Below are 13964 nucleotides of genomic sequence, written 5' to 3'. Positions count from 1 at the left end.
TACTGAAAGACTTGACTTCAGAGCTCTGAATATACCTGACAACATAATGGTGTTTAACTTAGAAATTAGATCATGTAGGATATAAAACAGAAGACACTATACTTTGTAACACTGAGGAAATTGAAAACAGGTGGTCAAATTTTAGAAGTGCAATATATAAGAGAGCTAACGAAGTTATTCCAAAAATTAAATACAATAAGAAAAAACCCTGGATGACTGAATCAATACTAGAATTTATGAATAAAAGACGAAAAAATAAAAGTACACAACAGTATAGAATACTCAGTAAAATTATAAAAAACGAATGCAGGAAGGCTAAAGACAAGGGGCTAAATGAAAAATGTAAAGAAAAGGAATTGGACAAGAAACACAATAGTAAAGAAATGCATAAGTCAATCCAAGCTCTGACAAATAAAAAGAAATATTTCAACCATAATCCTTGTATAAAAGATCAAAATGGAAAAATGCTACTAGAGACACAAGATATCATAAAAAGATGGAAAGAATATGGAAAAGAACTGTTTGACTCTGATTGCACAGATGCACCAGATATACAAAATATGGATGGTAAACCAATTACATATGAAGGAAATAGAATACGCTCTAAGTCAAATGAAAACACGTAAAACACCAGGCCCTGATCAGATCCCTATTGAATTGTTAAAGAAAGTAAATGAAAACACACTTAATGACCTAAGAGTTATTTTCAATAATATCTATGATACAGGATACATCCCTGATGATCTACGGAAATCCATCTTTGTCACTATTCCCAAAATTCCAAGAACTTTTGAATGTTCAGAATATAGACTAATAAGTTTAACAAGCCATGTTACAAAATTACTAATGAGAATTATCCTAGAAAGAATAAAAGGCACTTTATCAGTAGAAATAGAAAATACTCAATCAGATTTTCAAAAAGATAAAAAGGTACAAGAGAAGGGATCTTCAATTTGAAAACATTATGTGAAAGAAGCCTTGACAACCAGAAAAGCATATATCTCTGTTTTATTGATTACACCAAATTCAATAGATCACAAGAAATTAATATATATCCTACAGAATAATATGTTAAAAGGAAAAGATCTACATATAATTACAAATATATACTGGAATCAAATGGCCTCAATAAGATATAAAAATACATATCCTGGCAACTTTGAAATCAAAAAAGGAGTAAGGCAAGGATGTGTCTTATCACCCTTACTGTACAATATATATAGTGAGCAAGTTTTTAAAAATATTTCAGAACTGAAGGGTGTAAAACTCGGAGGTAGGAACTTCAACAACTTCAGGTTTGCAGATGACACAGTCCTTATAGCTGAATCTGAAGATAATCTTCAAAACTTAGTCACAGAAATTTACAAAGAAGTTTAGATAGGGGACTAATTATTAACCTAAAGAAAACAAAGTGCATGATTATATCAAAAGAACCAATAAATAAGAAACTAAACATAACTGTTAACAAAAAGAAAATTTAACAGGTTCAGTCTTTTATATATTTGAGATAAATGTTTACATACAGAGGAAATTCCTCTAAGTGGAAAATTTTTCTTTATACTTCCTTGCTGATCGGTCACTGACATTTGCAACACAGATGTTATTTCGTTCAGTTTTGAGAACAAGCCGCCCATTGTTGTAATTGGCTTGCAGGCAATTTTTATTATCGGTCATAAAGAGCGGCATTTTCTTTCCTGATTGTTGAAAGATATCGATGTGTGAAAATTAACGATAATTCATGAATATTTCCATGTTTAAAAATATGCCACTTGGTCACTGACATTTGCTACACAAATGTCATTTCCTTCAGTTTTGAGAACAGCGGATATGCCACCCATTGTTATAATCCCTTGCAGGCAATTTTTATGACCTGTCATAAACAGCGGTATTCCATTTCCCATATGTTGAAAGGTTTCGATGTGTGAAAACTAACGATACACAGATGTTATTAGGCATTCTGGGTCTGAGTTTTTCGACATATTCACAAATATTATTCTCCTCAGAATATTTCTACTATAAAATATTTATTCATGAAAAATGCTTAGAAAAATAAAATGACAAATTCCAGAACTTCCTCTCAGAACACCTATTCACCTTCTGCAAAACACAGTTTGAGAAACTCTAATCTACACCAATGCCATCGAAGAAATTTAAGAAATTTAGAAATGGAGAAAAGAGTACTGTAAAAGAAATCAAAGATGATAAAGGAGACATGAAAACTGAAGATACGAATATGCTAGATGTCAGGAGTAATTACTTTGAAAGACTGATAAACAGTGATGAGCTATGGAAACATTAACAAAGGGCTCTCATCATTGAGCAAAAAAAAGCCGTATTTCACACAAAAACTTGTATTAATATAGCTTGTTTTTTTTTTTACTAAATAGCTTAAGGAAATTACAACGTATACTAGAATATACATTAAAATAAATTTTAATACACTTCCAATATTTCACGTTGCCATTTTCACAGGAACTTAAAAACAAGACACGTGCACGCAAGCACAACAAACAGTAAATGAGGACGATGCAGGAAGCTATTCTTTCTCCTAAAAGTCCTGATGGTGCCCCATAGCAGGCAATGTTGGTATTCTTCGGCGACTGTGCTGAAGGTCTTCTGATGTAGGTTTCCCAAATTTGGGGCAGTCTCATGCAACCAAATTTGTTGAGGTTAGGATTGTTTCTTAGTGCCGAGGCTGATTCCATGAAAAGCCTTTCGTAATTGAATTTACTACGGTGTATCATCGTGGCTTTCTTCCACCGTATTCTATGGAGAGCATCCAGCGCATGGTCTGCAAGACCAGAGTGGCTGTATTGGCGAAACAGGATGCAGTCCTTGTGTTCTTAAAAAATTCTGATATTAGCTGTCCTGCCTGTTTGGCCAAAGTAGGACAGCTTACAGCTGCAAGGGACCTGGTATACACCAGGTAGGTCTAGGGGGGGGGGGGAGTGTGAGGTCTTTAGTAGAGCAGATAAGGGATGCCAATTTTTTATATGGTCTGTAACAAGAAGTTAAGTCATGTCTCTTTAGGATTTTTGTAATTTTTTCCGAGGTGCTCGGATATAGGGTATGGTGATGGATTTAGAGTAATCCTTGTTGTGAGGGGGGAGGGAGGGTTGTGGTTTATTGGTTTCAATATTTTTTTTGGGTGGGTAGCCATTGGCTGAGAAAGTGTTGAGAATGTGGTTTAGTTATGTGGTTAGGGCATCGTCATTTGAACAGAGAAGTTTAGCCCTGTTGTTTAGTGTCTTAATGACTCCATATTGTTGTGAGGGGCGGTGGTGGGATTGTTGGTGAATGTATCTGCCTGTATGGGTGGGTTTTCTATAGACTGAGAAAACCAAGGGATTACATCAGGCTGGCGGGTGACTAGTGTGTCTAAGAAAGGAAGGCAGTTGTTTTTTTCTTCTTCCAGGGTGAATTTGATTCTGGGGGTGTTGGTTGTTTAAGTGTGTTAGGAAGGAGAGGAGTGCATCGAAGCCATGTGGCCAAACAGCGAACACATCATCAACATAGCAAAGCCATATGGTTGGTTTTTGTGGGGCAGAGTTTAAGGCTTTCTCTTCAAAAGTCTCCATATAAAAGTTGGCCTCAACATAGCGAAGCCATATGGTTGGTTTTTATGGGGCAGAGTTTAAGGCTTTCTCTTCAAAAGTCTTCATATAAAAGTTGGCCAAGGGTAGGGGAGTGGAGAACCCATGGCTGTCTCCTCTATTTGTTTGTAGAATTTTCCTTGCCAAACAAAATAGCCTGAGTTCATTGTGAACTGAAATAGGGCTGTGATATCGGGAGGAAATTTAGCTTGGATTAGCTCTAAGGATTCTTTGAGTGGGACATTTGTGAATAAGGAGGAGACATCAAAACTGACCATTACATCAGTGTGTTGGAGTGCAAGGTTTTCTATGCTGGTTTTGAAGTGGGCTGAGTTTCTTATGTGTGAAGGTGTGTTGCCAGTATAGTGTGCTTTGGCCAAATGTTTAGCTAGTTTGTATGTGGGGGAATCAATGCCATCCATTATGGGACATAATGGCACATTTTCCTTATTTTTGGGTAATACAGCTTTTGCAAATGCTAATCAAAAAAGTATGAGAGGACAATCAACCTGTAAAAGCTATCATTTTTAAACAAATATTTCATGATCTAAACATGAAATATTTGCACATAATCATCTGTGTTAATTTATCTTACATAAGAAAAACATTTTTTAACTATCAAAATATAATAAGAATAAAATCTTTTATAATCGCATAAAAATGCGGACTATTGCATATATGCAACAGTCCGCATTATAAACAAAATAAATTTGTTTTGTTTGCAATAGAAGTTTGTATGACAAACAATCTATAAATAATAAATAAATATTATCTAAACACAATAATACTGAAATACATGATATTTCTCTTTTGTTTTTATACTTCAAGTGATAATCAACAATACCAATCAAGGGACATTATTTTATAGTCCCATTTATTTATATGTGATTACCAAAATGAATTCTTATTTGTAAAATGGTAGTAACAGTAACTATAATATTTTATTTAATAAAATCACTTTCGAGACGATCAGACAATTTTACATGAAAAAAAATAACTCGCTCCTTTACAGGTTAACATTTACAAACAATTACTTTTAAGGAAATACTTATGACAACAGCTGCCACACCTTATTTCCTTCCTCCTTCACGTCTTGTGTTCTTCTAGGAGGATCTATAGCCAAGCGATAATTTTCTAGAAAAGATTTGACATAGGGATTCAGATTAAATTCATCCAAGGGTTTCCCATTTATACATATTGTCATTAAATCTGAAATATGTTTTATAGTGAGAGAAGATCTCTTCGTCTCTTTCTCTGTGTGTGTGTGTTTTTCTCAACCTACAGCTGTCGTGGATATCAGACCTATCAAATATCAGCCTACTTCCCAACACAGCCAACAAACCACTAAATAATAACTAACCGGTGCCATCACACTAAACGCTCGTTCGTCTTCAGCACTACAAACTGCAATTGTTGCCATAATCCCTTTGGCTTTTTTTTACCGTGCTGGGAATTTCGTTTTGTAACTTTCCAGTCAAAGCCATTTCCATTAAATCTCTAAAATCATTACTTTTAATTTCATATTTCAAAATAAAATTTAAAGATCTTATTCTCTTTTCTCCTTCTAACCATGGACACGTAACTTCTTCCATATTCGATGTTTCAGGATAACATACATTTAAAATGTTTTTCCATTCTTCATATTCCAAATCCTCATAATTTTCATTTTTAAGTTTAAAATTACTTTGCTGCATTAATCTATCCTTTAAAGACATTATAAGAGAGTTTAATAATGTTTATCACGGTAGTTTGTGAAATCTGATTTTGCTTTCAATTGCTATTCCTTCAAATTCTTTTGATTTTAACATGGTATCAATTTTAAATTCATAAGGACCAACAGAATTTTTAAAATCATTAATTGTTTGCATGATTAAGGAGTTAGCCCTTATAATACTTATAGTGCAACTCTGTAGAGCTTCTGACAGATATGATAATTCCTGTACGATATCAATCATCAATGCTAGATCTTTTAAAAACTCCAAATTGAGAAGTCAGTTTAAAAAGCCCTTATATTTATTTATCATTTGATGCAAAGCTTGCATAAAGCAGGGTAATTTCTCCACACAGCAAGAGCCATTCATAAACTGCAAGCTGTCCATTGTGGTCCAAACACACGGTTGATCTTTAAAATTTCGATACCAAGGTCTTTTGCAATCGTATTCAATTCTCGTGGATTTTTTGGTGAGTGATGATGAAAAGCATATAATTTATCCATAAATATTTCAAAATGATTTATTTTTTAAATGTTTTTCATCGAATCATCTAATGCTAATTGTAAACGATGAGCTACGCAATGCCAAATTACAATGTTGGGAAATTTTTGTAGAAGTTTGATTGCAACACCTGATTTGTTTTCTAACATTACACTAGCTCCATCAGAACAAAATGCAATGAGATGATTTTTTAAATAGTTATTAGAAAATCCATATGAATTTAAAATAGCAATTATAGTAGCATGTATACATTCCATGGTGGTATTTTCTAGTTCTACAAGATCTACAAAAATCATAGAGCTCAACTTGTATGTGAATAACTAAAACACTTATTTTAGATAATGTTGTCAATTCGTCTGCTATTATAGAAATTTTGCAATTTTTTTGTATTATTTTGGAGAATATTTCTAATTTTATTTGTTTAGAAATATGTTCAACTATTCTAATTCCTGAAAATCTAGAATGCAATGATAATCCTAGATCAATACCATTTTTAATTTGACTCGATTAAATCTGGTAAATCGGACATTGGTCAGTTTCTTATCACCAAACTATAAACAGAATTAAACATTTTTGAAGTTATCAAAATTTCTTCTTCATTTAGTTTGTCAATAATTTGGTAATATAGATTTGCTACATTCTTCATTTATTTTTATGATTTTATTATGAGCAAAAGATTCATTATGTTTGGATAACTTTTTACGCAAAGATGTGGTTCTGGAGTCTGTAATGTTTCCATTCAGTTCTATTTTCATTTCTACCTACTCCTTTATAGGTGACAACTTTTTTCTCCTTCAACACCTAAGTTTTTATATTTTGAGCAAACATGACATCCTAATTTACCATTTTTAACTTCTAAACACTTATACTGCGTTTTGAAATACGATGCTTGTTTTTTGTTCCAGCAATCAGGTAAATGATTTTCTTTTTCTCCTCCAACTTGTTGCATGTTCATTGAATCAATGTGTGTATTATCTTCAACTTCATTTTCAACTGCAGTAGAATCAGCAGAATCACTTTTCATTATTTTTTCTTTCCAAAAAAATATTAATAAATTTAACTATCTTTTCATGTTTCACAGGTAAAAATACTTTTACAATTATAAAAATAAAATTTGCTGAATATACAGTTTTTAAATTTATTATTATTTTTAAATTTTAAACATAAACAATTGTTATACATCAGTGTAAGTGAACTGATGAACATAGAACTAATGTCCAGTGGAACAACCCGCTGATGACAGTTTTACAAACATTTGATTGGCTACTGGTTTTACCATACAATTGGCTACCAGAAGGGAGAAGGGTAAAGATAGTGCATGCACTTATTTTATTTGCAAACTTGGGCACATTCATTATAGAGGAGTTGAAACAATAATTCCAAATAATTTATACACTGCCGAATAGATTAATGTTAGGTTACCATATGAGTTTGTTGCTTAATATATTTCAAAAAATTGTGTTTTATTTTTGAAAAAATTAAAAAGTAAACAAGAAGAACAAGAGGCTCATGTGAGCTCCTTATAGCTCATCACTGCTAATAAATAAACTCAGCAGTGACATAACCATACTACAAAATTTTCAAGAGGAATGCAAAGAGGAGTACATGTCAATATTTGAGGTAGAAAAAGCCTTCAAAAACTTGAAATGTGGAAAGGCAGCCGGAGTAGATGATATTCGACCAGAAATGCATAAGTATGGAGGTATAAAAGTTTTGCAGTGGCTACACACTGCATAATTTAATTCAGAGGGTCTGGACAGAAGGTCAAATTCCTAATGACTGGAGTAGGGCTCTCATAGTACCAATCAATGAAAAAGGGAATAAAGCTGAATGTGAAAATTACAGAGGAATTTCTCTACTGAGTGTTCCAGAAATTTATGCAAGCATACTTTAAAAGAGGTTGAGAAAAATTGCAGAAGCGAAACTTGGAAAAGAACAAGCAGGGTTAAGGCCAAATAGAGGTTGTCAAGATCAGATTTTCACTTTAAGACAAATAGTTGAGAAATCGGGGGAATATGACAAAGATCTGTACTTTAGTTTTGTATATCAGGAAAAAGCATACGACAAGGTGCCCAGAGAAAAGCTTTTCAAAACACTACAATTACGGGATGAATGGAACATTATACTGAGCAATCCATAGTCTATATTTAAGTTGTCAGTCAAAATTGAAGGAAATACAGGAAGATGGTTTGATGTAAAATCAGGGATAAGACTAAGATGCACATTATCTCTGCTCTTACTTTGTTTTAAGCAGATGATGTTGTACTCCTAAACACAGTGCAAGTCTCCAGGATTCTCTAACTAAATCGAATAACAGCTGTAACAGATGTGACATGAAAATTGGCAACAAAAAGACCAAAACTATGAAAATAGGTAGGAGCATAGAAAACTTCAGCTGCATTCTAAATAGTGATCCTACAGAGCAAGTAAAATATTTCAGCTATTTAGGCACAGTTTTTAGTGAAGAAGGCAGATTAAATCTGGAAATATAAAACAGAATAAGAAAACTTGTATAGTGGTCAGCCAGCTGAATAAATTTATATGTATTAAGAGAGAAATTAGCTAAAATGCCAAACTAGCAGTATGCAAGACTGCGTTTAAACCAGTTTTAAGTTATGGATCTGAGAGTTAGGTTACAAATAAAATGCTTGATCAGATACTAGAGACCACAGATATAAGGATTCTGAGAAAACTTAGTGGAGTGAACCGATGGCATCAATGGCAGAATCATGTTAAAAATGAAGATATTAGAAAGGAAGTTGACAATTAGCATTCAAGAATGTGTCAGCAAACCTAATCTAATGTGGTTTTGGCTACTTAAATAGAATGCCAGCCTGGCTGGCCGAGTGGTTAGTGTATCCGCTCTCAAGCCAAAAGGCTGTGGGTTCGAATCCCGCCGTGGGCATGGATGTTTGCGATTGTCTGTAGAAATACTAGTGGTGGTGGTCGGCAGTAGATGGCGGTGGTGTAGTTGCGGTCAGTTGGTGAATTGAGTGGTGGAAACAGAGTTGTAGAGCAGGTGCCCTCCCTCGATGAGTCTTTAGACTCCCTGGAGGTGTCAAATAATAATAATAATAAAACAGGTGTTTGCTGCCAAGATAGCAGGAAAGAGACCCAGAGGAAGACCAAGGTCTAGGTGAATAGATTGTTAGAACTGCCTTAGAAGAATGAAATGTTAGATATGACAATATAGGAGTGTTTATAAGCAATAGACCAATTTGGAAGAAAATTGTGGATAAGAGATTAATAATAATATAAACTTAATTGTAGTGCTGTCATAGTAACCTGAACAACCCTTGGAAGTACATATCAGGAAATCGATGATGACGATGAAGAATTATTGGAAAGCTTGAAAGTTGCAGAATTTCTGATATTGCCAGAGTATGGAATCTCACATAGCTTTCTATCCAGGCTCTGGGCAATATTTCAAACCAACAGAATGTGTTCTAGATGTTTGTGAAGAGGTGCCCTTGCTCTACTACAGAGAATGAAGGCAGATTTTTAACTGTAACAGTAAAACATCATCGACGCACCATGGCAAGTCAGCTCCCTTCAAACACTTAACACAGGTATGCAGATACTGTGGCAAGATGTCTGCGACAAGTAGGTCTATACACCCGAAAGCCTGTAGTCTGCATCCCTTTATCCACAGCTCATCATAGAGCACATTTTCAGTGGCATTATCCATAAAAATTGGACAAGACACTAATGAACTAACGTACTCTTTACAGGCGAGTCATTTTAATATTTCCTCCGATTCTAGACAACGCTTGATCTGTCATCAAAGTGGTACTACTTCCATTGTGAGAATGTTCGTGAAAGGGATAGATATATAGTGGTGCTGGGGTCATGGTGTGGGGAGGCATTATGCTTAATGGACACACCAAGCTACAAGTGCTGGAAAATGGGGGTATGACTGGTGAATGATATTGCAACAAAGTTCTTCAATGTCATGTTCAATTGTTCCATGTGAATGTATCTGCCTGTTCCAGGGGAACCCCTTTTTTCCAGTCCTTCAACTGAATTCAACCATATACACAACACCTTCCTTTTCAATGGCTGCAGTGATTACAGAATTAAAAAAATAACCAGTTCCCTCTCCCCCATCACTGCAGAAGGATTTCAAAAATTATATCACCATGCCCTACATCCATGGCACATCAGAAAAAATAGCCAAGTCTTTTAAAAAAAAGTATAACCTTTACACAGCTTTTAAGTCCCACTGGAAACTTGCTTCCCTTATCTGTTCTATCAAAGATCAGCTCCCTCCTCTCTCAGTGTCTGGAGTATATTATTTTTATGTGACACCTGCAAGGAGTTCAATGACTCATCGAGGTTGAGCACCTACTCTACAACTCTCCATCTCCACCACCACATATAAAGTACCCTATTCGTGCAATTTGGCTTACTTTGAAAAAGACAGGTAGATCAGCCACTATTTATTTAGATGAATACAAATCATACATCTGCAATCATGACTATGGCCGATCTGGACTTGCAGGCTATGTATTGGATACAACTCACAGGATCTTCTGGAAGAAACCACATGCTCCACCACAGTAAATTTAAAAAGGAAAGACTGTTTTAGAATCTGCAGCAGCAGCACTCAGAAATCAACCTAATTTAAACATATATAGATGCATAAAACTTCACAAAATTTGGGAAAACAATAATTGTCAGAAGTCCCAGTTTACAATCTAGGCTGCCTACAAACATCCATAGAAAGTGCAACACCTAGATAGGACGACTTTAGAGTCACCCACATGTTTCATTAAGTATTGTGTTGCCTTTGTCTGTGTTATAAGTGTTATTTGTACCCCCTGAAGATGTCTCAGTGACTGAGATGAAATACTGAAAGCATTAAAATTAATTTTTAATCTTTACTAGTCCTGTCAATACTCCATTAAACCTCAAACATGACACCATCCAAGTCTTGGTTCTCAAAAAAGTGTACCAATGCAGTACAGGAAAAAAACTCAGCATAGCACAAGTAGCTCGAGACTAAAACTCCAGTTACTCACTCTGCCTATATTGCAACAGCTGTAAAAGAACCATCAGCAATTCCAAATCAGATTATGAAAGGACCAGACTCTGCAAACACATCTTTCAAATAGCAACTCAACCCTCCAATCTCTTGCCAAGGCCATTTTTGGGTGCAATTTTTGTCCTCCCACATCCAGATGGTACCATAGCCATCTCACCAATTTATTGGCACCACTCTTCTCTTTCAATTCCAGCACTGATGACCAGGGAAATCCCCTCCCCACAACACACACTTCACCAAGTCACTCCATGTCACCAATAGTCTACCACTAGAAATAAATCCAAAGAATCCTTAATAACCTGAACACAAAGAAGACATCCATTCTTGATGGTATTTCACCTGTTGTGTTAAAACTTATGTTCCAGAACTAACACCGTTCCTATACCATCTCTTGAATCTATCCTATTCAACTGGCATTTATCCAACAGCCCAGAAACAGGCCCACATCCAATTCATTCAAAAGAAAAGTGATAAAACTCAGCCAAAACTACAATCTGATTGCTCTCACTTCTGTTCTCTCTAAAACTATGGAGAAGGTGTCATCAACAGCCAACTTTTGCATCCTCTGAACACCTAATAACTGATCAGTGACTAGCAATATGGATTCTGCCACTCTCAATCTACAGTCAATCCTCTAGCTTTCATCACCCACCTCTGGATTCAAGCCACGGAAAAATTCAGAGAAACTCATGTGGTGGCTCTTGACATTTCAAAGTATTTGATCAGGTTTGGCACATGGGCACACTTAGCAAACTGCCACTCTGGTCTGTCTTCTGCCCTCTGCCAGTCATGGTGGATGGTTTTCCTCTCCTCAGATTTCCCCACCATGACTCAGTGAGTGACCACTTTAACAGACTTGAAATACTATCCACAGCTTTGCAGATGACAGTACACTGTATTCTTCCTTTTTTCATCCAACAAACCTTGTAGTGCCCAATTACTAGAACCCTCAAGATCTACCATGATCAACATCCTGAACTCCGATCTCCTAGATATATTATTATTATGTGACACCTCCAGGGAGTCCAAGAACTCATCAAGGAAGGGCATCTATTCTACGACTGTCTCCACCACTCAATCCACCAACGCCATCTACTGCCCACCACCACTATTATTTCCACAGACAATCACAAACATCCATGCCCACATTGGGATTCGAACCCGCAGCCTTTTGGAGAGTGAATATGCTGGAGAGCGAATATGCTAACTATTCAGCCAACTAGGTTGGCTCAATATCTCAATGAGTCCAGGTTAATGCCTGCAAAACCCAGTCTTCTCTGATCTCTCAGAAGAAAGAGCTTGCATCCTTTCCCCTACCTTTCAGTAATAACTTGATATCCAAACACAATCAGACTTCCATTCTTGGACTGACCTACATTTGCAACCTTTCCTGGTACACTCAACCACAGCTTCTGCAACCACCAAAATCTATGTGTTTTTTTAGCTTAAGATATTATTTCACATCTTTACAGGTGATTTATACAAATCTTATATTATATAAGATGACATACAAATTGGATTTAATAGGTCGGAGATTTGATACAAAAACTGTTAGCCTACTAGTTTCGCCACTCTAACTGGTGGCTTCATCTGGGAAAGATAACTCTACACATAACAGCTTAACAAACAAAAATGAGCTAAAGTTTCAAATTAATGCATAACGGAAGGATGAAAAAAAATCAAATTCATAGGAACTTTTATATAAACACGTGGAACGTGTATGTTATCATTTGGTCAGTCAAACAATCACAAACATCCATGCCTACGGTGGGATTCGAACCCGCAGCATTTTGGCTGGAGTCAAAATCGGCCAGCCTGCCTGGCTAATGGTTATGTGTAGAGTTATCTTGCCTGGACGAAGCCACCAGTTAGAGTGGCGAAACTAGTAGGCTAACAGTTTTTGTATCAAATCTCTGACCTATTAAATCCAATTTGTATGTCATCTTATGTAATATTTAGTGGTCAAAAAAACATTCATCACAAATCTTATATTACTCTTAAATCTTATACTGCTCACATAATTGGAGGAGTGATTCACCAAAATCCTCTCTAAAATTATTCAGTGCTGGCCAAAAAAAAAAGGGCAATCCAGTTAATTAATGACCCATCTTCACAGATCCACTTCAGTCCCTCTCCCATAGATGTTCAGTTTCTGCCTAAAAATTGTTCTACAGATACTTTCACAGACAGTGTTCTGCTGAATGTGCTTTCATTCCTCCAAGATCATAACAAAAGCTGCTACTTACCAATATCCATCTACAGTCCAGCTTGAAACTCACTGAACAAATTTCTCTGCCTTCACTTTGTCCCCCTACACCTTCAGTTGTTCGAAAAAAATGTGAACAAATTCCTCTTTTCTTCTTACCCTCTTGCCCACACATAACACTGCACTGGCATGCTATGGGCCTTGCCACATTTTGTATGTGGGTCAGATATAAAAAATTCAAAAAAATTTTACTAAAGACAAGTTATAAAATGTATCAGCATCAGTAATCAGACTAGGTTTTCTTAATAAGAAATATATACTAAAAATGGTTTAGTTTTTCAGTATTTTTTTTTTTTTTACATAATTAAAGTAAAATTACAGAAAAAATTATTATTATGTATAAATCACAAGAACTTACATGCTTAAAGAGACTGTCATCCCATTTATCACAATAATCATGGTAAGTTCCTGGATAATTCATGGTTTCTGTCTAGAAATGAAATCGCTTCTTTCATTAAAAAATAAAGTTATAACATTCAATGGTGTCTGAGGAGGCAAAAATAATAATAATAAATATATATATATATATATTAAACTTAAGTAAAGACACTGAAGGTAATAATAGTTTAAATTACTGAAGACCTCGGCTGAAATCTAAAACATCATCTCAAATACAAGAAAAAAAGATTATATTTGTAACATATTTTATGGGTATAGTTCTCTAAGCAGTGACCGAGTCTGTATCTTGAGTTTGCATGTAAAGCATTACATTTAGTGAATTATGGTTAGAATAAATTACAAATCTGTAGATGTATTATAACCTACCCAATAATAACAAATAACTGATCCAATAACATCTCAATTAATCAACTGGAACAAGGAGATAAATTGATCTGATTATGCATGAG

General features: G+C 35.1%; 1 protein-coding gene across 2 annotated transcripts in view; it reads right to left on the bottom strand.

The window, feature by feature from the left end:
• The window catches only part of Polr1C (RNA polymerase I and III subunit C), a 184313-nt gene that overhangs the window by 146025 nt on the left and 24324 nt on the right, over positions 1–13964 (bottom strand). Inside the window, exon 2 of one of the 2 annotated variants that reach the window (XM_090400401.1) lies at positions 13475–13546. In XM_090400401.1, the coding sequence (XP_090256527.1) occupies positions 13475–13546 (72 nt within the window). The remainder of the gene's footprint in view (positions 1–13474; positions 13547–13964) is intronic. The other variant, XM_090400402.1, reaches the window with a different exon arrangement.

This window comes from Typopeltis vanoorti, chromosome 11 (genome assembly GCF_054136105.1).
Source record: "Typopeltis vanoorti isolate ZY-2024b chromosome 11, IOZ_Tvanoo_1.0, whole genome shotgun sequence".
NCBI lineage: Eukaryota > Metazoa > Arthropoda > Arachnida > Uropygi > Thelyphonidae > Typopeltis > Typopeltis vanoorti.
The sequence above is the reverse complement of the archived record's forward strand: the minus strand, read 5'-3'. Positions and strand labels throughout refer to the sequence as shown.